General features: G+C 36.7%; 1 protein-coding gene across 1 annotated transcript in view; it reads right to left on the reverse strand.

Annotated features, from left to right (window-relative positions):
* COL19A1 (collagen type XIX alpha 1 chain) overlaps positions 1-25942 on the reverse strand; it is a 172939-nt gene that overhangs the window by 134618 nt on the left and 12379 nt on the right. The window contains exons 5-9 of the mRNA XM_058801774.1: positions 8021-8144; positions 7363-7638; positions 5539-5619; positions 3196-3321; positions 2656-2718 (exon numbers count right to left, since the gene is read on the reverse strand). Coding sequence (XP_058657757.1) covers positions 2656-2718; positions 3196-3321; positions 5539-5619; positions 7363-7638; positions 8021-8144 — 670 coding nt within the window. The remainder of the gene's footprint in view (positions 1-2655; positions 2719-3195; positions 3322-5538; positions 5620-7362; positions 7639-8020; positions 8145-25942) is intronic.

Raw genomic sequence — 25942 nt, forward strand, 5'->3', positions numbered from 1 at the left:
CAGAAATGGCATAATTTTGATCAGTGATGCTCCTGTGCATTCAGATGCACAGCTTGCCAGAGATATATCAATATTTGCATGAATGCTGGTTCCAGTGAAAATATGGCACTCCAGTCCTTTGGGCCTGCAACATACTTTGAATTTTGGCTCAGACCTGTTCAGAGGTACTAAGACGAGCCAAGAGTACAGGAATGGAGTGGATACAGGCTAATAATTACATTCAAAATGCCTAAAATGGCTTATAAATTACATACTTTACACTACTGATAGCTTAGATGTTCCTGAATAGTCTGACCTTAGGGAACAGTGATTTTAGACTGAAGAGAAGGGCAATTTTGAGGGGCTTGAACGTAGCCTAATATCAATCTGTGTCAGTAGAGACTTCCTTTTCAATCCCATAGCAACAAAAAAAGACATAAAAAATTAACATTTTCACTTGGATGCTGCAATGGCACAGACATTTAAATACAGTTAGTTGGATGCCTATATTAAGAGGACTTAGAAACAAAAGAAACAATAAAATGAGAAGCTGAACACAAGCAAAGGGGGAACATGTGCTTAGGAACCACAGAACTCAGATAAGACCTGTTTTTTGTAACTGGCCAGCAAAGTTATCAAGAAGCTGCATATTTTGTGTATATTACATTACAAGACACTCAGCCAGAGTCTGTTAGTTTCCTTTACATAATCTGACAATAAGTCATGTATCCTACATGACTGGAATGTTCTGGAGCCTTTCTGCCTCTTCAGGTCTAATTATTGATGTAACAAGGCCGTCATTGAGAATGAGTCTTACTGAAAACTTGCGTAAATGCAGAGTCAGTGAGAAAAATGGTATTAAAATCTCAGAGAATGTTGCTTTCAGCTCCATCATGGCAGGCACTATTTAACACAAGATTTGTTTGCTCCCAAAGGTCAGTGAGCCAATCCTGACCTATGGTCACAGTCATACAGTCATACTGTGCCCTCCATCCAACCCCCTTCCCCATCCCCCCAAAAAAGAAAAAAACCCCACCCACTGTAAAGCCAGGAAGTAACAAGTACTGGTCAATTGTAAGAAAAGTTCAAATTAAGTAGCTTTCTACCTGTTTGGTGTTCTACCCCTGACTTTAACCTGCTGATTCATTCAATTTTGTGAAAGGACATTCATAAATGTCAATATACTTTCTTTAGGTTAAACTTCTGGGTGCAATGGGGTTCATTGACTCTCAGACAGTTCCATGCACAGAGAATCCATGCAATGAAGCTCTTTTTGAAAAACAAGTGGGAGAACAGAACCTTACATGTTTTGTTTAGAGGTAGTATGCTTAGCATGGTAAATACTGCTAATTTGCTGGGAGATTAAATGTTAAAAAAATCAGACTTGTGAAGTCTGCTTTCCCAGCTTAGTAACAATAATGGTCTAAATGAATCAGGTCAGGAGCAGAAGAACTGTTCCCCAAACAAATGCTAGGAAACTCCCTGTGCTGGTAGCATAAGCTAAAACTAAGAACTGACAATTGTTTAATACACTCCAGATTAAAACTTCATGATTAGGTCTGAAAACTGACAGCAGTCCCTCTAGGTTCAGCTGACAATAGAAACTAATGTGACTGAACTTTTTTTTTCATCTAAAAATACAGCTTGTGTCAAAAAGTGAAATATATACTGGAGGGGAGGAGTTATGGTGGGAAGAATTATACTGTCAAGAAATGTTCTTGATTTCAACCAGCTGTGTAGATAAGCCTTCTCAGAACTGGACCCTTTTCAGCCAGACACTACAGCTATAGGAACAGCACTGTCTGTCTTCACAAACTATTTCAGATCACATATTAAATGGTGTGCTGCAAGGTAGGATGTTGGGTTAGGATACCTCCGTCTAACCTCTGGATTAGGACAGTCTAGGCATCTTGCTCTCATACAAACTGCATTCCCTGACCTCATTTCCTATCTCACTGTTTTGTGGCAGATTTACAATAGTTTATTCATTTTGCCCCCTCTAGTAGCACATGGAAAACACATTCCCAGCTGTGTCTTAATTCAGCATCCTCCAACAAAATTTAAGGAATGGAGTGTGAAAGGAAAACATTTGATATGTTGACCCATACTATTAGGAAATTTCAAGCTACATAGCATAAGAATATCATGGTAAGCATTACAGGAAAATTCAGAAAAGGCCAAGGAAAGGACCAACTGGCCTGTCCTAGAGACTTGCCAATCTCAGATTGTTCTCTCTTCACAATAAACAGCTTCAAGTACGAGCATTGTCAAAGAATATATGGAGGTCATATTTCATATCCTCCTACTGATGATTGCAAGGATGATTCCACCACATGGGATTCTGTCCATCAGCAGTGATGTACACACAGGAGATGGAACAATTCTTGTCAGAATATATGCATGTCTTCTGTACAGGGCATGGTGACAGGCCTGGGGAGGCATGTGCTTCCCAGGCAGGTAAACTGTGCTCCACAGAGTGATGGGGTCACCCCAAAGTGGGGCAGCTGTAAAATGCCTGGCAGGGAGCTCACACACACAGCCAGACACTGACTGATAAAGGATCCACTCTGTGTTCAGACAGATTCCTTCATGGAATAGCAGAATCCATGTAATTCCTACTTCAGAAAGATAAGCCAACGACAAGGCTTGAAAAAGAGAATTCGAGTGATATTTTACCTTTTCACCTTTCTCTCCTTTGTGGCCTGGCAAACCAGCTACTCCTGGTAATCCTGCTTCTCCCTGATTTTAAAAGAAATAAAAAAAGTCAACAAAGCAGATCCAAATTATATTTGGTTAGGTTTCCTGTCTTTGTCACAAATGCCTAACAAAGCAAATGACTCAATAAATATAGTGCAACACCCAGGAGAAGTATTAAAAGAAAACAAACATTGTGTAGAATATAATTCATTCTCAAGTGAAAACATTTACACTAAATATAATGCCTAAATATTATTCTCAGTTTTACCATGGTACTTTTTTGGGTGTATATTCAAACAATTAAACCTTACTGACATCTCTAATTTTACTTTACTTTTTGGATTTAACTAAATTCAAAATGTACTGGTTCTTAACTGGGAAATACAATGTAAATACGTTACAATACTACAAATCAGTAAGATTTTTTCATGACTGCAAAGAAAACCAAACCCAACTGTTTTTATATCCAACAGGATTAAACAGCATGATGCATTAAAAAACAACAGGAAAACTTTATACTTTATTTGGAAAGCAGTAGCATCTCTGTGTAGATTCTTGCTGCATCCCTGGAAGTGTGTATATTTTGCTGGCATGAGCAGTCACTGGTGATAAAGTCGTAGCCAGTAACCTCTCCTCATGTGAGCACTGAAAAAAAAAGATTTTTTGGTTTTTGGTCCACTTTGGTTAACAGGTAAATACCATCCAACCTTCTGTTCTATCTTCTGTTTTAATACTCCTGTACAAACCATACATGGAAAGTGAAAACAACTTACAAAGAGAGAAAAAAGCTGTAAAAAAACAATTCTAGATATTTAGATCCTTCTGTTCTAAAATTGATGCCAGTTAAAACTGATATGACTGTCCCATTTCTTTCTTCCAAAGACAGAAGAATAAAGAGGAATAAAGTCTCCCAAAATCAGAAGTAGTGAAACAGAAAATATCCATGAGGAGAAATAAAAAATATAGTACTGGCACAGTCTCATCCTGTCCTCTGCCCTGCCCCTAAGTGCAAAATATAATAGTGCAAAGGAAAACTTTTTTATTTCCTTGTAGTAAAATACTTCTGGTATAGATAGTTTGGAAACAAACAAAAAAGCCCTGAAGCCAAGATTTACCTGTCTGTGACTCCTGAGCCAACCTGAAGAGATACTTCAGGACAAGTCAACAGAACCTGCTAAACTTCAGTAAGTCTCATTAAGATGTAATGAAGTTTTTTTCAAGCCTTCTGTCAGAGAAATTCCCACAGGATTTACTGCTTAGCATAGAAATTTATATCCAAGTATAAATTCCTTCCCTTAAATTACTGAAAATGTGGCTGTTATATTGGGTAAGGAAGTTGTGAAAAAAATAAGTCAGAAAATGTAATGCTAGTTTTAATATGAAAGTCATTAACAAGTAGTCCACCTTTTCTTACATCTTAAACATACATATGAGACTATAAGATGTACAAATGAAAATGATAGTGCTTTTAGCTGCATAGAGGAGTGAATATTTATGTGTTATTGATAAAGCCTATTGTTGAGCTTTTTGTCTTCATATATAATTAGGGTTTGTTTTGTTCTTGCTTTTTTTGCTATTGTGTCATAACTGCTCAATAAATTGTATTTCCAAGCATTAAGGAGAACATACAGGAATGTAATTAATTCCACTTTTTCATTAGCTTATACATTCAAGAGAAAGTCTGCATTTCCATCAGGACTATATTTAGAAATATATTTGAACTATTAGTCATTGTTTAAAATTGAAATTTGCCCCCTGAAATTACACCATGCTTCTTTCATGCTTCTGAACACCAAGCAGTCTTGTGCTCTTCTGTTCTTGGGCAGATTTCTCTCTCCCATCCAGGTACACCTTCCCCTATCTCTTTGTGGACGTAACCAATCACTCCTCCTACATGCTCAAGGTTTTTCTTGCTGTCTATACCTTGGTGGTGATGGCACTGTCCACTGCCTCAGAGGAGCCTGATCTTACGGAGCACTTATGACTAGCAGGCCAATAATTTAACACAATGTCTTTCTGAGGCTATTTATAGTCTGGTTGGGTTTTTTGTGGTTTTTTTTTGGGGGGGGGGGGTGTTCTGTTTTGGCTTTTTTTTGTTTTGGTTTGGGTTTTTTGTTTGTTTGTTTTTATGGGCTAGATTGAGCAAAACAATTACATCTAAAACTTCAAGTTATGGTTCTACTGTCTTCCAGTTTACATTGTCAATCAAAACAAGAGGGAAAAGTGAACCCTTTAAACTAAATCAATTTTTTCCCTCATATTAAACAATATATACACTTCAGCATGTGCATTCTAAAGAAGAAAGTATTTCATAGAATCATCAAAGTTGGAAGAGACCTGAAGGATGAAGTCCAACCATCAACCTACCACTACAACTTTCCAGTTATTAAAGACCCATTCCTCCATTTCAGTATATTAAAGTAAAGAAAACTCAACACCACCCTATTTTCCTTCTCTTCCACTGTCATGCAGACTCTTTCATGGGCTTTGCTTATTTTATCTGTAAAGCTTCACAAGATGCAACTGTTACTGAAATGGCCTCTGTTGTTGGAAACCATTCTCAAGCCATCACAGTGATTTGTTTCCTACACTGTGAGGCTTCTTCAGTTACTAATTAGAAATTAATCAATGTTAAGGAATGCATTTAAAAGGCACTAGCAGCACCTAGTGCCTTTTGTTGATGTTCCATTGTACCATTTATTTAGGCAGCAAAAAACTATGTACCATGACTCCAGATATGGAATTCATTTTTAGGAGGTAATTAAATTATCACCTGTGTTGAAAAATTTTTACAGCTCTTTAGCAGGAAACAATAATGCAATTTCTTTTGTATTAACATTTGAATTTTAACAGATAACTTACCAAGTCTGCAGATATTTCACAACATGTATCTTCTACTGCAAGTTGTGAATTACAATAAACTGCTATGTGGTGAAGTTCAATCTATTAAGGAATACAAAAGAGATTAATATGAGGTGTAAAAAAATATGTGTCATGGCATGCTTTTTCTTATCTTGAGGTAGTAAACTTTCTCTTTGAAACACTGCATATTTCTGAAATGCTAGAGAAAGACAAATCCAAAACAATTACACAGCTCCTCATTTAAGGAACAAATTATGCAGTCTATTACTTTGATGTAAATCACATTTTAGATTTCATTTATTTTCATTTAAGTTGCATCCATCTGTATTGGTTTGCTATATTACACAAGAATTTTAGCCTTGTAGACATCCTCTACAACCTTTTCAGGAAAGGTAATTTTCCTCTGCAGGAAACTAAAATAAAGGTTTGATAAACTCTCTATCACATGCATCCATTGCTTTGGACAGACCTTTTCCTGGACATTGCCACTAAATCACCTGAAGAGCAAAAATCACAAATTCTTTATGTACAGCTTTTGTTTCAGAGACTTTGGGTGGATTAGAAAGACGAGAAGCAAGTAAAATTCTAACTAGCTATTCTTGTCATAATATTCCTCTTTTTGCATCAGTTTTATATCCTTTAATCTCCCTTTTGCACTTGGTATTGAGAAAAGTGACCAGTGATATAGGATCTGCTCTGCTGCCTTCATCAGCTTTAAGCCCGCAATGTTTTCCTGCAAATGTGGAAATCCCAATTCACAACTTCCACTCAGAATTATCCAGCTCATACCATGCAACCAGCAGAAAAAACCTGCTTTTTCTGCTGCATGCTATTTGGAAATGAGATCACAGAGCACACATTTCAAATAACGTTGAACTCAAGTCTGAGAAAATAAAACAAAGCATGAGTTTGGCTCCATGAAATAAGAGATCTGAGTCCTGGCCAAAGAGCTTAGTGCCCCACAAGAATGATGACTCCTGCAATGTTAGCTTGCAGTTAAAATGTGCTATTTTCCTCTGGAGCCCTACAGAGTACATAACATCGCTGAAGCTTTCTGATGGTCACTATAAACCCCAAGGCAGATGCTTTAAACCTGGTAGCCCCATGTCACTGTACTTAAACTGATATTTCCTGAAGATTTCAAATTACTTGCTGTGCTTTCAAATTACTTTCCTCCCTGCATGAGGAAACAGAAGAGAGCATTCCAGGACAAAAAATACCCCAGAATATCATGGGGTTTCCTTGAGTAATTCTTGCACCAAAGGCTGCAGGAAACACACCTCTGGCCACTTCCTAATCCCTCTCTTTTGGATAAGGGAGAGACAACTATGAACAATGTGCCCCTATTTCTAAATAGCCGAATTACTCCAGAAGACCTCAATACAGAGGTAATCCTTAATAATTTTGTGTGTCCCCTTTATCAAAGACAGACAAAGTGCAACAGATGACTGATACAAACCTATAAATAAATCTTACTAAAAATGAAATAAAATAATTAGGACTGCAAGTTACCTTTAAACACAGAAACACTATATCTGTGGTAATTCGGTGGCTCTTTCTCCAAATTAAATACAGAAAAACAGACTCCTTAAACCAGGACTGAGTTCTATGCAGTTACTTTGGCAACAGCTTTGTCTTAGCAGATGCTACATAATTGAATAATGTTTAGAGAAAAACACTTAAGGACTTCAAATTAAGAATACACACTCAAAAATAATGACTGGGTTTGAAGATTTTATCTATGTGATTCTATACAACTGTGTTAGTAAAAGCGTGGCTGAAACATTACTTCAAGTTAAGTGTTTGTCCTTTCACACTACTCACATCTACAGGCTTATCATCCGCAGCACGAGAAGCAATCAGTGTCCTTCCCTGCAAGTCAATGGTGAATTTTTCATCAGTCTGCTTTCTCTCAATTAAATTACAATCCAAATAGAGGGAAATGATCCCTGACTGCACGCTAATACCAAGCTTATGCCACTGCCGATCAAACAATGGATAAATTTCTCGACTCTTAAAAGTGTAGTGCAGTATATTTCCCTGAGAGGATTTGGTCATATACTCCACCACCTTTTTTGTACCATCCAGGAGGACAGAGATCTGAAAGCAAGACAAAATAAGATAAGTGGCTATTTAAAAGTTATAATAAAGAAGTACATATATAAACCATACATAACAAAAATATTTCAACTACATATACTGGGCAAGAATTATGTTATGAAGCATTCTTTGACGTAACTTGGTAAATACATATCAGCTATAAATCAAAACACGCATTTATTTTATTTTGCAGTCTAAACTGAATAGATTTTGCTAAATTTCTGTAATTCCTGCCACAAATTATCAATTATTTCAGAGCAGTCTGTCTATTTCACATAAACTTTAGCTAAATCCATTAATGAATCATCCATTATTACGTGTGCCATATTACGTGCAGGAAAAAAGAAACTTTTTGAAGGAATAAATCAAAGATGACTCTAACCTCAGGTGTGTCATACTGATTTAAAACTTGCCATATATACCAACGCTCTTTCTTGGTATTTCGCCGTACACGGAATGTAGCAACCAGAGAGTATTCTTCAGGAAGCCCATTTGGAAATACTTGCCTGGAACAGGAGGGAGGAAAAACATCTCTTGTTATTCTTATACAAACAAGCACTGCTTAAAAGGAATGAACAGAAATAATACCTGGCAAAAACAAGAAGCCAAACACTTGCTCCCACTCATATAAATTCACAGGCCTCAGCATTCAGAAGTGTTTCTTCTCAAAAGTACAATTCAGTCTTTTTATAAGAATAAATGACTGAAAGTTTTTAAATTCATTTTCATTCTAAATTTTTTAGCATCTCTGATTAATATAAATAGGAGTCTAAAAAGAAATGATGCAAAGTGAATATTCCACATGAAAGTATTTTAAAATACTTCTTTTTCCAGTTTATTGCTTGGGATACTTAAATAAGTTTTGTAGAAGATTTGTGGAATAATCTCCATCCTTGGAGACTTTTAAAACAGAGCTGGACAGGGCTCATAATAACCTGCTCTAACTTTCAAGTTGGTCCTGCTTTGAGCAGGGATTTGATCCAGTGACCTCCATGGGCAATGACTCGGACATCTTGAGCATCAGAACAGTTGGACTTTTAGCAAGCTTGAAAACAAATAAGGAATGTGTTTTAGAACAAATTATTTAGTGTTGTTTGATTTTGTTATTACTTTCTCGCCTAAGATGCATCAATGTCTCAAAAAAGTCTGACCTATATCACAGAATGCAGCTCAAGACCACTTCCATGAACTCTTTGAAAAGTCTGCATTTCACAAAAAATGAAATCTGTACCTCAACTCTGCAGACTTTGGTAAGCATTAAATATACACTAATCCTCTACTAAATAAATTAGGATGGTACAATCAACTTATTTAATTTGAAGCTTCTGCATTTCAAATTATTTCTTTTTTAAGACAGAGGTAAGAAAATTAAAACCACAGATCTGTACACAGCACAGGAGTAGCAAAAGCGTTCACATTGCTGTTTGCAATCAGCTAGCCATGGTGCAAAAAGCATTCCCTGATCAGAGTTCAGGAAAGCTGTGGACCCCCCTACGCAGCAGAAAAATTTCCTCCATTTTATTTCCCACAATCACATGAAGCAAATGGTTTAATTCTAAAAAAATACTGATGGGATTACAATTATAGAGCAATGTGCTATAAAGCTTTTCTTAAAAACAAAACAAAATAAAACAAACAATAAAGGTGGGGGCAAAGAAAGAGCAAAGCACTACAGCTGATGAAACAATAGCCCCACAACCCTCCTAGACATTGTTGTACTTAGGAGCTCAGGAAAAATGCCTCCTGTGCAGAGAAGCCTGCTGTAAATCCTGCCAAACAGCTTCTTTAAGGACTAGCACCTATTTAAGTTTCTCATGTGGGAATCACACTTCTTTGGCTTATTTCCCACAGCTGATTCCTGTTTTATCCTCGGACCAAATTGGCTGCTGTCCCACATTGTTAGTGGACCCATATGCTGTTATACAGCTATAGACGTTGAAATGTCAAGAGGCAAGGCAAAAGAGAATAGGCTTGGCTGTACTTAGACCTAGATTTCATAGTTTGTATTTCAAATACAGCATAAAGAACATGTTTCATGATTTATAAAAAACATACCTTCACCAGGCATGAGTGTGTGACTGCAGAACAATAAACTATCTGGACATGGGATCAGCCCTATGATTTCCTGCACCCCAGGCAGGCTAAGGAGATGGTATCTCAGGTTTACAGCTGTAAGCTAGACAGGATATCTGGCATCTGATGTGGATGGGAGCATCTGATTAGCTCTCCAAAATCAATTAACTTTCCCAGCTAAGTCCCATATTGGGGACACTGGGGAATTCACATTTATGGACAAAGGACAGACAGCTGTGGAAAAGAAATGATCGGAACTCTTCATCAAATGAAAAGAGGGGAACCGTGATTGTTACTGTAGGTCTGGAAGACAAGGAGAAGCAGTCTTTGGGCAAGGTGGCACTATTTTCTGCACTCCCACACCCACCCTCCACTCCACTGCTTTTCACTGCATGCCTTCCTAATGCTTTCACAGCCATCTAGATGTATGACAGTATTAAGTCTTCTAAAATTGCGTTTCTTTCAGAATTTTCTCAAATAAGTTTGGTTGTGTGAGTACACGCGATATAAATTTACCTTCCTTAACTGTTTACCAAACGATTCAGGAAACAAAAGAAGAGCTAATGTATGGGCCAGTGTTACAAAAACCAGCAGGAGCTCACTCTTAACTTCCCTTACCTTTGAGCTGACAAAGAAAACTGTATTGAGAGAAGTGAGAAAAGCAGACAACATCAAATTAATTCCTAAGGACATGAACAATTTCAGTGAAGTCAACTAAAGAGGCAAGATTTAAGCAGAATTGGACCAAGGATAAATTCAGTTAGTTTCACAAAATAACTTAGATAGGAAAGTACTTCTGGAAGTCAATTGATTTAACCCGGGGCTTAAAGGAGGGACAATCTGAAAATTATATCAGGTTACTGTAAGTACAGTCCTGCTGAGTTTTGGAAGTATCTAAAATGGAAATTATTCCAAAACTCTTTGGGAAACTCGTTCTGCTATCTGGCCAACAAACAGCACAAATTTAATATACAACCACCATATACCAGAGATTTAACTTAACAGAAGCAGTATCTTTATTTTGAGAAGAGTTATCATTGGTGCCTATATGAAGACTTCTTGGTGACCAAAAAATCATTAACAGATGCTTTAAAGTATACACTTCACAGTCAACCCTTCTAGCTAGATGGTGAACATGAAAAGGAACAAAATAATGGGATGAAATATGCAGAAAACCTGTCTGCTGTCTGGCTGTCTGCTACCATACACAATTTCCCCTATGCTCTTCCTCCCTAATTGGCTTCAAGTGACTGTAACAGAATATAAAAGCATGCATTGAGCACTGAAGTGACTTAGGTACAGATGATTAACAAGATACTTCAGTGATATTTAAGTATTATTACCATGGCATCTTCTACTCTGTAAAATCAGTTAAAAATCCTCAAAATTGGGCAAAGTATGTACATGTTTTAAAGAATAAATATAATGATTTTTGATGAGAAAAGTAAAAGAACAAACAGAAAAATGAACATAAAACCTCATGTTCGAACATGAGAAAAGCCAAACCAAAATTTCATGGCATACTGAATTTGAAATTCAGAAGTTTGAATGTTTAGTATATTGTTTCACCTGCTTATGTCTACAAACATTTAAAACCTGAGAAAATTTATGTGGTATTTTGTACAGGGTGAAAACAATAAAGGAATGGCATCACACATTAATAAAAAAATTCAAAAGCAAGTTGTTCCTCAACCCAAAAATCCCACAACCCAATATCCACAACTCAAAAAGTACTCCAACACAGAGTATTTAACCTTTCCACATGGCATAGTATAAAAACAATAAGAAAAGAAGAGACAAAAAGGGTGAAGGAAACCTACACCAAGCTCACCTCAAAGTCTACAGATGTACACACAGTACAAACAGAGAACATGAACTAAGGGTAGTAAATCATGGTGTCTACACCAAAAGCAGTAAGAGAGATGACAGGTTTTAAGCAAGTTATAATGTTACAGAAATATGGGTAGCAACTGTTAAGTGTGCAAATTTATCTGTAAAGACAAGACAAAAGAACTTAGAAATTAACACAGACAAGCAGATGAGGATATCCTTGACATCTGATCTCTCAACCAGATGCCTTTTTGGACAACAGTGTCTGAACAAAATTACATCATCAGACTTGGGAGCAAAAAATTGAGGTCTCCATGAAAAGCAAATATCCTTTTCAGTGGGACAACAATTAAGTTCTCCTATTTTTGTTTAGTTTCCTTACCAAACAAGACATCCTTCCCAGATAACTGCTCAAACTTTTAAGTATATTAAAAAGGTTCCCTCTTCTTCTTCTGTACTCAAACACTCATGTCTGCTGTGGTTTGTGTTGAATTCAATGCTGTCCAAGCTTACTATGTGTGATTGAAGCACAGTCAATGGCTTAGGCTCCTCTAGGGACATGGGCAATGTTCTGGCACCTCTGCACACATCTTTGAGTCACAATGGAACTTGGGTGGGAGTTACATGCCTGTCTGCTTAAGCCATGGTGCTTCTAAGCATGCCTGGAATTTATGCCCAGACGCCAGGGGAAATCAGTTGTCCAAAATTATTCATTTTAGGTGCCACTAGGGCTTGGGTGGTGCTTGAGAGTGGGCAATTTGAATTATTCTCAGACTCAGGCGCCCAGAGTCTGATTAAATTATACTTTACGTGGAATTTCAGTAGTTTGATTCTCTCCCTCTGTCCATATTGTCAGTAATATATAATAAAAAATTCAAGTTGACGAATGGAGCACTGTTTTCTCAAAGCAAAGCACACCCTTGGTGGAAACTACTGAAAACAATAGCAGGAATTGAAGCACATGAACTGAAAACAGAGGTTTGAATTTACACCAGCCTGGGCTGCTGGACTGAGATGTACTGCAACTTACAGAAGCCTCAGCTGGTAAAGTTGAGAAGAACATCAATAGCCAGCACGAACATTCCCAACAATACAAGGTTTTAGATTGTACATAGATATGTTACAAATCCATACATTCAGGTCTTTCTTAATGTTTCACGGGTTGAAACACGAGGCAGATGCAGCCAGATTGGTAACAAACACACATGTTCTTGCAACAACTGTGTGCCACTCTATCAAAGCACATGTATGCACAGAATTGCAAAGGCTTTTGCTGCATTCTCCTTCTTTATACTGCATCAAATGTAGCCATAATTTTTCCTAAAAGCAGCTGTATACTATGACTATACATTATGAGGTTACCAGAAGAACAGTTATAGGAAAGTTGCGTGAACATTACCACTGCATTTGTTCATACCTTCCACTGTTTATAAAGGTTAAGTATAGAAGGATTTTTGGCAAAATATTTTATTTATTAATTTGTTTCCTCAAAAGTTCTGAAGTGCAGATACCAGCTGGAATTCCTAGTGCTAGCATACTAAAAGAAGTAATTATGAATGAATTAACTGTGTATTCACTGTGCTATAAACAGTTTTAGTTCTATCTTTGTAATACAGCATTGAGTTACCCATATCAAATTTAGTAAGGCAATCCTTTATTTACCTTTTGTTTTTATTTTTAAAAAAAGCACTAATGGAAAAGCAGCATCTATTTTTGAATCTTATGAACACCAATTGTTCCATATCAAATGAGAATACACTACAGTATATGATAAACTTCCGTATTTACAAGTACCAATGAAGCCTCCAGCTTGCTGTATATCTTCCAAGAAGAGAAAGATAAGCCAACTTGCATTTCCTGAGAGTGAAGTGAGAGATGTTTTGAGTTTATGGCAAGACATATCTTTTCCAGCTGACATATACCATTACCTGGTATATGTCACTTGTAACATGACAATGTTACAATAATTTGGTGACCAGAGCTCAAGGAGTTGGTTTAAAAAACTTTCCTGTATTGGGTAATGATTTATTTCATATTTCATTGATGGAGACACTGAAGTGTTAACTTCCTAATGTTTGCACAGGGCTTAAACTCAGACCTGTTATGAATAAAAAAGTAAAGCTCAGGTGCTGAGGTGGACCAAATACAAAAGTCTCCACATTATTATTAATATTTCTACAACAAATTGCTATATTTTTGATTCTCAGTTTTTTTACCTAACTTGATTTGTACAAAAGGAGAACAAGAATCAACTAACTAGAACAATTTACCAAACCCATCCTAGAAAATGTATTTCAAATTCTTTTCAAATAAAAGCTAAGAACAGCTGTCTTTTCTGTCAGAATAAGAAATAATTTCCTTCCCATCCATCTTCCTCAAATCACTTTAAGATGCACTATATAGTTTCATGTTACATTAGGCCTCAAGTTGTTTTCATACGACACATTATATGATGCAACTCAAGGGAAACTATTCAGACAGCTTAAGAGTTATTAATTACTTAGGGAGAGCTCGACCCACTCATGAAATGTACTGCTGAAAGCAAAGCTGCTGTTTTATTTTAACATCGAGAAGAGGGATTTACCTAATATTTCATATACTTTGGCACGTCTCTGCTTTCATTTACAGAACAGGTATAGATTAGCTGACTGTTAATGTACAGGTTGTTCAGGAATTTTTTTGGAGTGAAAGTAAATTGTATTGATATCAAAATTTTAAAGAGCATTTGAAAAAACATTGGTTTTAAAGAGTCACAGAAATACCAAAACGGTTATGCCTGTGCTTTTACCCTAGGGTTTCCAGCATTATTCTGAACCCTTATTTACAGGAATTATTGGTAAGCTCCTGGCCCTAAAGAAGTCAAAGGCCAGTCTTCCTCTGATTTTAAAGATGTCAGACTAACTGTCTGCTTTCCAATTTTAGCCTTTTTCTGTGTATTTTAAGTTTTCTGGAAAAAAAATCAGCAGTAATAAGAACAAGACAATTAAAAGCAGTAATATATAATAACAGATATTGAAAATACAACATTTTTTCTTCTCTTTTTCCTTAAGTAGAATTTTGCTGAATTTTGATGAAGTTTTTAGAAATTTCAAGTCAACAAAGAATTTTGGAGTTTTATGTTGTGGAAGGCAGCTTTCAGCACTTCTGATGAAGTTACACACTTGCTGGTTTGAGCAGCATGGGGCAGAGGGATATCAGAAAGTGTTGTTCAATTCCATGATTCAGGGTGGAGAGGAGATGTTTTCCCCTGTGTGAAAAAACTAGAGACCCATGTCTTTCTTTCTTTGTTCCCCATCTCTCAATTTGTTTGTTCTCTGGTCATCTAAGTAAAAGAAACACTCTGAACACAAGATCCATCTACACTGAAAATATAAAAATAACCAAGAGAAAATCATCTGTTTTGAACTCCAATCATTTCCCGTTCAGAATTATGGTCCTCCTAGATATAGGAAGGCCTCATTCTGCTTTCCCTTTAGTACTGACGTGTAGAACTTCACACACGTGCATCCCATCCCCAGTTTCGTAATAGGTTTCTACTTCTGTGATTCCCTGTAGGGACTGAAACCAGCCTGCACTCATGAAAACCTGGTTTTGTTGTTCAGCATGAACATCCCAGAAAGCTTCAGTGCTTTTCCTCACTCAGAACCACACTAGTAAATTGATTGACCCTATAGAAAAATGTCCTTAGGGTCTGACATTCCTCACAAGGAACACACAAAAAAAAAATCAAACTAAATTTTCCTCTTTGGGGATTATGGCAGAATCCAGACGAGTGTGATGATGTGTCCTTTTCTTCAGTGGGTTTGTGACTGTCTCCAAAGATAGTCTTTGTTAAAAATTTACAAGTAAGATGTGCTTAAGAGAATGGCAGAGATTTAAATTGTCTTCAGCTCATTCAAGACTCGCATCAATATTTTTGGCCTTTAGAGATTATGCAAAAATGTTACTTTTCTGTCCTAAATATCCTAAAATCAAACTGTGGATGGCAACCATCAGGAGAAGAGGACAAGAACTTAAATAGTTTCAGAGGAACTCTGGCTATTTCTTTCAACATCCACCCCTACATTTATTTTGACATTTTAGGAACTGTTTTCTAACTCACATGGTCCTTCTGGTTAGCTACCAGAAATGGAACAAACACAACAGGTCTAGTTATTAGAGTGGTCTGTTATTTGTCAGACTCTGAAGTCAATGAGATATTAAGTTCTTGTGCTAAATATGATTATCTACAGTGGAATGAAATTATTCAGCTGATCAAGAAACCTTCTGATGATGTTAATGAAAAAAATTATGGTAACCTATGGCAGGCAACTGACAGAGAAAATTTCTCTGCATGCATTTTTATATGCTTCCTACCCTATAGTAGGAAGCAAGACCTACTGTACAGTATTCAATATTTGTGCATTTAAGTGGTTGCTGTTGCCTGGAAAAGTGAAGAAAATTCAAACTATAATAGACAATTTGTCTACCGGAGGCCATGAACACTGAGATAAAATGCATGTCATATTATGGAAAGGAGGGGTGACATCAGGAATTACTTAGCTTATATATCCATACAACCTTCCCTGTAGGAGGAAGAAATCTAAGCACCCACTTGTCCAGATACCTAGAGACACTAACTGATTGCACAATGGTCTCTTTAGTTGGGTACAGAGGAGGGTGACTCAGCTTCAGCAGAGCTCCATGCTGAGAGACTCACACCCTTTTACTTCTCACGCTGGGGTTTTGGAAGGCACCTTGTGTGTTTCTGCATGACATCATGCTACCCAACCTAAAAACATTATTTCCATAGAACACTCAATTTCTTCCTGTTTAGTCTCCCCTCATCCCCATCCCAAACTTCGGGTAGCTTTTTACAATGAACCAATGGAACAAGTACTAGCGAAGTGAACTGCTGATTACACTTGGAACAGGCTCTCCCTTTCCTGCCCGGGTTCATTCTGCCAAGTCCTAGACAACCCTGGCTGATGATAAAGGGCAAACCATCTCACAGGCCAGAGTCCCTCATATGAAAATGCTGAGCACTCACAGTGCTAACAGCATGGCTGGCAGTGGAAAGGGAGAGCCAGGACTGCTGTCTGGAGTGCAGCTGCACCAAACTATGAGGTGTTTTTTTTGCTAACCCCAAATAATTGTCTGGATAACTAGCCTCCTCCTCTTCATCATGCAGGACTGCCTATAAATAAACAAACTCATTCCTGGCTAAAGTTGCAAGCAAGCTGTGCTAAGTAGTGCATGAGAAAAACAGCACAGGCAAAACCAAAGGCACTAGAGCCTACAACTCTGTTACAAATTGGTATATCTACCTGCCTTAGTTCCAGTTGATCTCCCCAAAAAAGAAGGTGTGAGTAGTGAAGATTGAGTTACCAACAGAAGAGATCTGATCCGAGTAAGAAAGAAGGTTAATGACACCAGATAGCAGGGTCCGACCTGAAAAAGTAGCTGTCAGCTGCAAGAGTGAAGCTACAGAGAGAACATGCTTTTGCTTTAACACCCCCTACACACAGCATGACTAGTCTATGCATATTTAAGCCTGGTGTTCTGCTTACACTTAAAAGGATAATTAGATAAATAAGGCTCTCTTTTACAGTATATACAAACTGTGAACATTCACAAATTTTTAGTGAAAGAGTATGGAAAAGAAATGATCAAAAACCACATCAGAAGACTTATTAGCATTTTCAGAAACTGGAAATAATTTTTATTAAGTCTCAGGACTTAGACTGTATAATTAATGTCCAGTTTAAAAAAACCAAAACAAAAAAAAAATCCCAAAAAACAAAGAGTATGTACAGCTTAGCCTGCAACTCTCACAATTTCTCTAATAATGAGATTTTTTAAAGTTACAGATTAAATGGGGTTAAAAATAAACGCAGTTTAAAAATACCCACATTGCTATCTGCTGAGTCATAACTATATTTAACAGGATGGACCAAAGACCATCCCCAGTGATGGGCACTTGCTAACCCTGTTACTGTCAGATCCAGCTGGGGAGTGTCCAGGTATTCCCTTTAAAGCGCTAGGAGAGAAACAAAAATCAAAGCTTATAAAGAGAGCTGGGGCCTTGCATCTGACTCGAGACAGAGGTGTTGAGAGGATACCTCAAGTAGTGATACAGATAAGTCACGAAACATTTTATTTAGGTGAATTCTAAGCTTCACATCAAACTTGAAAGAACACTGAATATGACCAGGAGCCCTTCTCAGACTGGGGAATTAGGCTAGATGTCTTATATCCAAGCAAGGAAGCTTAATATAGTAGGAATTCATAAACTTTCCTCAAAACAGTGAGGAAAGCTCACTGCTCCACAGCAGAAAAGAACTGTGCATTAAACCAATGCATCAGCTACAGCAACTTGAGGTTAAATCATCCATGTAGTTTTCGCGCAAAATAACAGAAACAGAATGAGCCATTATCATCTCTTTCAACAGTAAGACTGAGATTAGAGTCTGTACTGCTGATGAAAATTCTAAGAACAGTATATTATCTAGTGTATATATCAGACTAGTAGACAAAAAAATAAAAAAAGTTATATCAGTAAAGAAAATATTGCTATTATCACCAATATTTTTCATTAAATAAAATTGTAACATTTAAGCATGCAATGAGATGAAAAAAATATTTTGCAAGTTTTAAAAAGGAAGTATTTGGTTCTCTCATTACCCCATTACAAAACCTGCATTTTGATGAATTCACTCTTACCCTATAATTTACATGGTTGACAATGAAATTACATACCCAATACTATGGAAAAATATATTCCTAAGGAAAAGAAACTATTTACAGAATAGTTTATAATACAATCACAGAACCCCAGAATGGCTGAGGTTGGAAGGAACTTCTAGAGATCATCTGTTCCAAGGCCCCTGCTCTCACAGGATCACCTAGAGGTAGCTGGGTAGGAGTAAACACTCATTTGTGTGGTAGAACAAAATCAGCACAAGCTTTTTGAAGAGATGACACTTAAACTTAATTGTGATTAAAAAAGTTAGGGTGTTGGAAGAAATATATTCTTAGGCATAATATGAATTCATATGAGTATCTCTAACTTATTTTTAGGGAGAAAAAAAGAAGCAAGGGTATGTTATAACTCTTTGATCTTTCAAGACTCTAATTGGTTAATGAGTCATGACTTTCCTTTCCATGAAATCATTTCAGCTATCTTGAATCACGAAGTGTTTTTTCAGTCCTCCTAACACTTTCACAATAAACCAATCTTAAGCTTATGTAATTTCCTGGTAGCATAGCGTATCTCCACATACTAACAGTAATGCAATTATTTATCACTTTCTAAATTTAAAAGAAGTTCTCTGGAAAGAAAAACAGACTATTAAAAAAAGAAATTATTTCAAAGTTTTACTCCTTTTTGACTTAACAGATAACTGATGGCATTTCCTTTTCAGACATTCAAATCATCATATACAGCCTCATTACTAAAGTACTGCTAGAACTTACATTTTATATTTAGTCCTTTTCTGATACATTTTCTTCCAATGCCTCTATCCATGATTATCTTATTAGTTACTGTCCTTATCATATATTGTTCACAGTTCATATTAGAATATAATGCCATATGCTAAACATTCTAATTCTCAGCAACTTATTCTCACAGGAGATATTTTAAAAGTCAAACAAACTACTGCAATAGAAGACTCACACCCCAAATCTTCCTGTTTTCAAATACCACTTTTACCCTTAAAATGAGTTAGCATTATCTACTAATTCTGTACAAGTCACTGCTAGATGCCCATCCTGAGCAAGAGCAGTAATTTCACGCTGCAATTGCACATGCTGCACTTCAAAGTGCATCCCCCCACAGAGGGTCCTCAGTGCAAGAACTGGGCTGGAATGGCACTTCTTCCCTGCAAGCCTTGGCAATCAGTTCTCGTTATTGTATACACTCCTGGTGAATACTACTATACTTTTTGTTTATTTCATAGACTAATTTAAACTGGCAGTCACCTAGCATTCTGAACTGCTCCTGTAATAGACAGATCCAGTAACAGGAAAAAAGGTGTGTAGAGTCATGGCCCCTCAATAATGTTATTTGTGTTGTTATTTCTCAGGAGTGGTGCAAAGCAAACCTCACGTGCTTTAACCAATTAATATTTTTGGGATATGCATTCAAAAGTATTTGAGTAAATTAGTACTGCTCACCATAGATTATGAGCTCACAAATTTCTTACCAAACTCTCACAGAATCATAGACTCAAAGAATTGTTAAGGCTGGAAAAGACCTCCAAGCTCATCAAGTCCAACCCAGCACCACCACCATGTCCACAATAACACATGTTCTCAAGTGCCATAGCCATTTGCCTTTGTACACTTCCGAGGATAGGGACTTCACCACATCCTGGGCAGTCTGTTTCAACCCTTTACAAAACTTTCAGTGAAAAAAAAATTCCGCACATCTAATCTAAGCAGAACTCTCAGCAGAGTTCACAAAGAAAACTGAGTAAAGGAGGGAAACTGAAGTTGATCAAGAGCTTCAACATTAACATTTTTAATATAGGTGTATCAATAATTAGTACTCTAATCCCTAAAATGAAAGATACATGAATTTTCTTATGAAAATTAGAAGCACAATGCCATATTAGGAACAATAATCAATAAGTTATTCAAAGCCTAAACTGTCATGCCCAATCCCAGAGTATTTTTAGGATTTATTTTTAATAGAATTTTGAGATACTGGAACTAGTCACACTGACTAAATCCAAAAATAACATGATCTCTTGCATGTGGTTCTGTTAATATACCAATAACTGTACATCTTGTTTCTATAGATTACAGATTGTTTCTCAAGTTGAAGTTTATTCAATCATTCCAAGTTTTGAAATGAGTTTGCGGCATGACAAATATTCACTTGAGACAGGCAAGACTGCAATCAGCAAACTCTCAATGCTTAGGATTGAACTCAAATTGATACCCAGACCTCTAAGTGAAAAACCCAGAACATGGACTGTACTGTCCATTCAAAATCCAAGAAGTATTTTTAAAAAATTGTTAATTTATCTCCATAAACAAAAAAAAATACTTCATAGAATGATGATAAAAAATGCAAAGAGCAAACCACATAGAAACGCTAGAGGCCAAAAATCTTTCAGAACCAAATGAAAATAAATGAAAATCAGGGTAATGAAAAAAACACCAGGCAGTTTCACTGTGAGACAGACCATGAACTATTTTTAGATATAAAACCTAAAAACTCAGAGTCAAGATGGGGGAAGGGTATGATATCTCTATGACATGTTTAAACAAAAAGCCCCAGTATAAACACAGATATAGCAGCACAAACGTATTTTTCTAGGTGGAACTTTAGTTAAGAGGAGAAATGCCTGACAGCATAGCTAAAGCAAACTAGATTACACAGCATTAAATCATAAAAGCCAGGAAAAGAAAGATCTGATTTATTACAGAGTTGTTTGTTGTTTTGGTTTTTTTTCCCCTCCGCCTGCTGATAAATTACTTCTGAAGCATGTGGCACCATTGCTTCAGCTAGAAAAATTATATGCATTTTATAAAGACACTTGAATCCTCTCAGCTCAATCAGCAAAACTGATAAATGATCATTCAGTTTCTATATACAACATAATGGGGCTGCAGTGCATCCTCAGCTGTGTGCATTATGCCCAGTACATATCATTGAATTCTGTGTGGTTGCTTATTGCATGGCTGCAGATACCCACAGCTATTCTGGTTTTCCAGAAAACTTTATCTGCACTGATCTTGCAACCATGCTTTTGTTCTAAGACTATCAAACGCAGACCTTATTAAAGACTTAGATCTGCATCCTCCTTGTACTCGTTTTTAACAGATTTTTCTTCAAAAAAGGTGGCCAAGACAAACCAAGAAAACACTGCAAAGATCTTAAAAATCAGCATGTTTGGCAGGGAGTAAGAGGCATGTAAACTTTTCTGAAAGTTCCCCACACTCTGGAATCACTTAAGGTTCCTTCAGTTAATGTACTGGTAAATTGAACAACCTTCTTCAGCATTTGTGTCCAAGTTTTTGAACAAGGGACATTGAAAAGCATCTAGATGAATTTCTCCTGCTGAATCTAGAAATCAAATAACACAACAACTTTGTCTTGCAATTGCAGTATCTATGAAAATCTATGTTTTAGAAAACTGAAACATAGTTTTGGCATCCATTTCAGATGAAAATAGAAAGGAATTCCCTACAGGAATACATAGCAAAAGTGAAATTGCAGATGCCGCTGTTTCAATCGGAACACTGGGATTGTTTTCCACAGGGCAGGTTAAACCATTAAAAACTCAAGGTAGAGTTTCAGGGTTTGTTTAAGCTAAAGGCAGTGCTGCTGGGGCTGGGGACAGCCTCTCCTGCTCCTTCCCCACTGTGGCTGCTCAGATGGCACAGCCACAGGGATCAGCCGCCAGCCTCGCTGAACAGAGAGGCTGATGCTGATGTGGAGGAAGTGAGATGAGGCTGAGAGATGGAGATGGATGCTGTGAAAGCAAGCTCCTAATTTTATTATCTTCCAAATAATATTTTTGGCTTTGTTTATTTGGTTTTTTTTATGGCCTGCCATGAGGCTCATGGGATTCCACACAAACACTGCTTGTCTCCTGCCCACTCTGGCTGTGGAGCAGTGCCCTTAAAGCACACACCTCACAAAAGCCTCTTCCCTTTATTTGCAAGTGCTTTACAGCAAGAACATCATCACTAGGAAATAAAAGGATGAACACTGCTTCATACAACAATGTTTTACCAGTTCAGCTGGTGTGACACTGCTCCACTAAGTGTTCCACTCTCAGGGGAACACACTACAGATCAAAGAATTCTAATTGTTACGGTCAGTAGCTTGATTTAAAAAGATTTTCTAACTCTCTGTTCTCTCACAGTGTGCTTTTAATGTAAGTGCTATACATTTTTAAATGTACTCTTCCCCTCTGCCACCTCTGCCTTTGTTTCCCCAATTCTTTCTGCATAGTAAATTACATGTTATATTGTAGGATGATTCAAACTAATATGGACATCAAAATCCATTAGTACCTGAATGCTGAATTTTATAAAAATTGCCATGTTTCTTGTACATTTTCAGGAAGAAACAAGGCCCCAAATGCAGAAAGACATTGACAGGTGATTATTCTTTAAAAGGAGTATTGGTCTGTCATTTTACATGGTAAGAAGCCCCATTTTTCTCCTTAGCTGTGAAATTAAATAATTGGTATTTACAAGGTGGGTACAACACCAATTTGATCTTTCAACAGCAATCACTGTATTTTCCTTCATTTTAATTTCTGAAATAGAGTAAGTGTTGAAGTTTCTAGAAATAAACACAAAATATACTATTTCAGGATAAAAGAAATTTTGAATCACTACAGTTTCTGATCCACTGCTTTAAAAGACCTGAAGAAACATCAGAAATTGTACTACATTCAGGCTCCCACACTCAGGAAGCAAATTCCAAAGGCAAGGCCTTTTTCTTGAAAATACCCTGCAACTAAAATACCAGACATTTCAGTCTTAGCATTGTTGGCTCCAACTGCTCAAATGACCTCAGATAAATGTGTGATATAGTAAAGGAGAGGTGTTTCCTTGTATAACCATCTAATATTTTAATAGACCAAAGGTCAGCAGGATTTTGTGTGAGCACAGATAAAAGCTGGTTTGAATAATTGTAGCTGCTGAGGGATAATACCTCATTGCCATTTTCAGTCACACTTTAAAAGTCTTCAATTAATTGTTTTGGAAATCAGTGATTATCATGTGTATCTATTCTATATCATTTATAAGAAAAATGTATCAAACTTCCTAAAATGTGTCTTAAAATGTTTTTCAAGAAGACTGTTGAAACTAACTCTGATGTTCAAAACAAATGCCATGTACAAAAATAATAAAAAGTCATGCCCATGAGGATCTTCATGGAGAGCTGAAGTTTATGAAAGGAAGCCAATATTTTTTAGTTTGGTGAAGAGAGTGGTCTCAGCAGATACAGCCAGAGAACAGACAGCAAAGCAAATGGTTGCAAAATCACATAGAGATATGTGGCTTTGGGAAAGCAAATCGCTGTCTGTGAAAAGGCTTCTAACAGTGAGCACAGAAACCTCCTCACCTGATGCCAGCTGTGCTCTAGGAAAATGGAATTCCCTCCACATTTTTTTTGCAATTAAAAAGCTTAGCACTGAAAACAATCAGAAAACCCCACATAAATATTATTCATCACCAATTTCTGTTCTTAGCAGAAAGAATCCTCCTGCCTGGAATTTACTGAGGCAAGTGGGAAAAGTATTTCTTCCTCCAGAAACAAGACATCCCAAGGAGGTAAAACACTTTCTCTGAAATATGGCCCAAGACACAGCTCTTCTGGCAGTAGTGAGTAACAACTTTGCTGGTGGAGCTCATAGTCCAAATACAGTCAAAATCCAAGCTCCTTTGTAGTATCTTACAAAGAAAGGGGAAGAATTCCTAAAAGAGTCGTGAGAGTAATCCCAACTGCTGTAACCCAGATCATTTAACAGCCAGCTATGATAATCTCCTCAGCAAATTAATATGGTTTGTCAAGCCAAACAAACTACAAAATAAGAAAGCTGTAACTGTGCCATGAAGATTTGCTAATCATAAACATCCATTTCAAAAACATTCTGAAACTCAGCCGAAACCAGCTTATTATCTCCTTTATTGGTGCTTTAAGAAAAGGAAAAAAAATGGCCCAGCAGCACCCCAGAAAATTGCAAATGAGGAGCAACTGATGTCTGATACATCTTTGGAGAAAGACAGTGAAATTAATTTATCATAGAGCTATTTAAAGCAGCTGAAGAACAAAGATTAGCCTAAAAGGTTTCATGTCCAGAAGTACTGAATACTGCTGGCAGGTCTAAAGGAATGCTACCAGCACAGAGCCCTGTTCTCCTTTATCAGCAAACTCTGTGCCACACTGGAATACACTACATGGGCAGAACATGTTAAAGTCTGGAGAAGAAATATGACTCTATAACGTATTTGTTGAGATAAGACTAAACCTTTATACAGTTACTAATTTTCTATGATTCTGTGGTGTGATTATGACTATATAATTAGACTGTCTGCCCAACAGTACTTTATTACAAGTTTATGACTCAAAAGCTCTGTTACACTGCTTTCCTCCGGAGTAAGTTCTGTTAAAGTTCACTGAGAACTTCAATAAGCAATTCAAAGTTTTAATAAGAAAAGTATTACTGGCATTCCATTAATATTTTACAGTCATTTACATAAAGCATAAGAGCTATCCATCTGCTATCACAAGACAAAATATATACAGAACTGTGCCACAAAAAAAGAGAAAGACCTACAGCTGAAGTCCAACATAAATAAACATAATCAATTTACCAAGCTGACAGTGCATTGTAAATTATTTACAACATATAAATAGGTGAAACACTACTCCAGGTCCATTGAAAAAAACCAAAATGGCATCAGAGAAGAAAAATGGCACAGCATAGCTTTCTATTACCCACACTACAACTGAATGAATGAAATGCAAGAGGAGATGTGCCAAGTTACTTGATACTTGCTAGTCAGCTTAATCAGATACTCTCAATTTCCTGCAGGATGGATAACAAACACTGTTCTGCTGCTTACTGCACACCACGTCTGCTGAAATATTTTCTGAGGCAGAATGATCCCTAAAGCCGTCTAATAACACAAGGGGTCTGGAACCATGCAACCCGACATAATGTAAGAGAAGTAGGTTTAAATAAAAATAATTAATTAAAAGATCTTGTACATGGGTAACTGAGATAGTAAATTATAAGGTTATGATGACAGATACCCAAGTTTCTGACTATCCTTTATTGTAACCCTACCACGTAAAAACCCAAAACTCAATTTTGTGCTCCTCACTGCCATCTGCCCTTATTTTAAAGAACCATCCTAAAAGTTCAGAAAAGTTTAAAAAGCAACACACTTAAAACAAAATTTTAAAAAACTATTTGTCCGAAGTATTCTCTCAATACCAGAAAAACATTTTATATTCAACAAACTGAAATAATTAAGAACAGAATTCATCTTTTAATGACATGCATTTGTGTGAAGAAAGGTTAATAAAGGATGAGCAAGATTATTGCCATGAATAACAAGGATTTAATTTTAGAAATTCTGCAGTGCTTGCATGTTATTGAAAACCATTTTAACCCTTTCATTGTTCAGGAAGGTATATGTATGAGGTACTACTTACTTACACAGCAAGCTGACTGAAAATCTTATCTCGTACCTCATTATCATCAATAACACAGTATTAATTTTCTGCCTAACTATATTCATTTTTCTGCCTAATTTTATTCATATATTAGCACTGATATGCATTTTATTAATCATCGTCTCAGTTGCTTCATCCAGCTAAATTTTTCATCCATTAGAGATGCATATTTCTAGGGAAAACTAGAAAGATTTTCTCTTTCAT

The sequence above is a fragment of the Ammospiza caudacuta genome, chromosome 3 (assembly GCF_027887145.1).
Source record: "Ammospiza caudacuta isolate bAmmCau1 chromosome 3, bAmmCau1.pri, whole genome shotgun sequence".
Lineage (NCBI taxonomy): Eukaryota > Metazoa > Chordata > Aves > Passeriformes > Passerellidae > Ammospiza > Ammospiza caudacuta.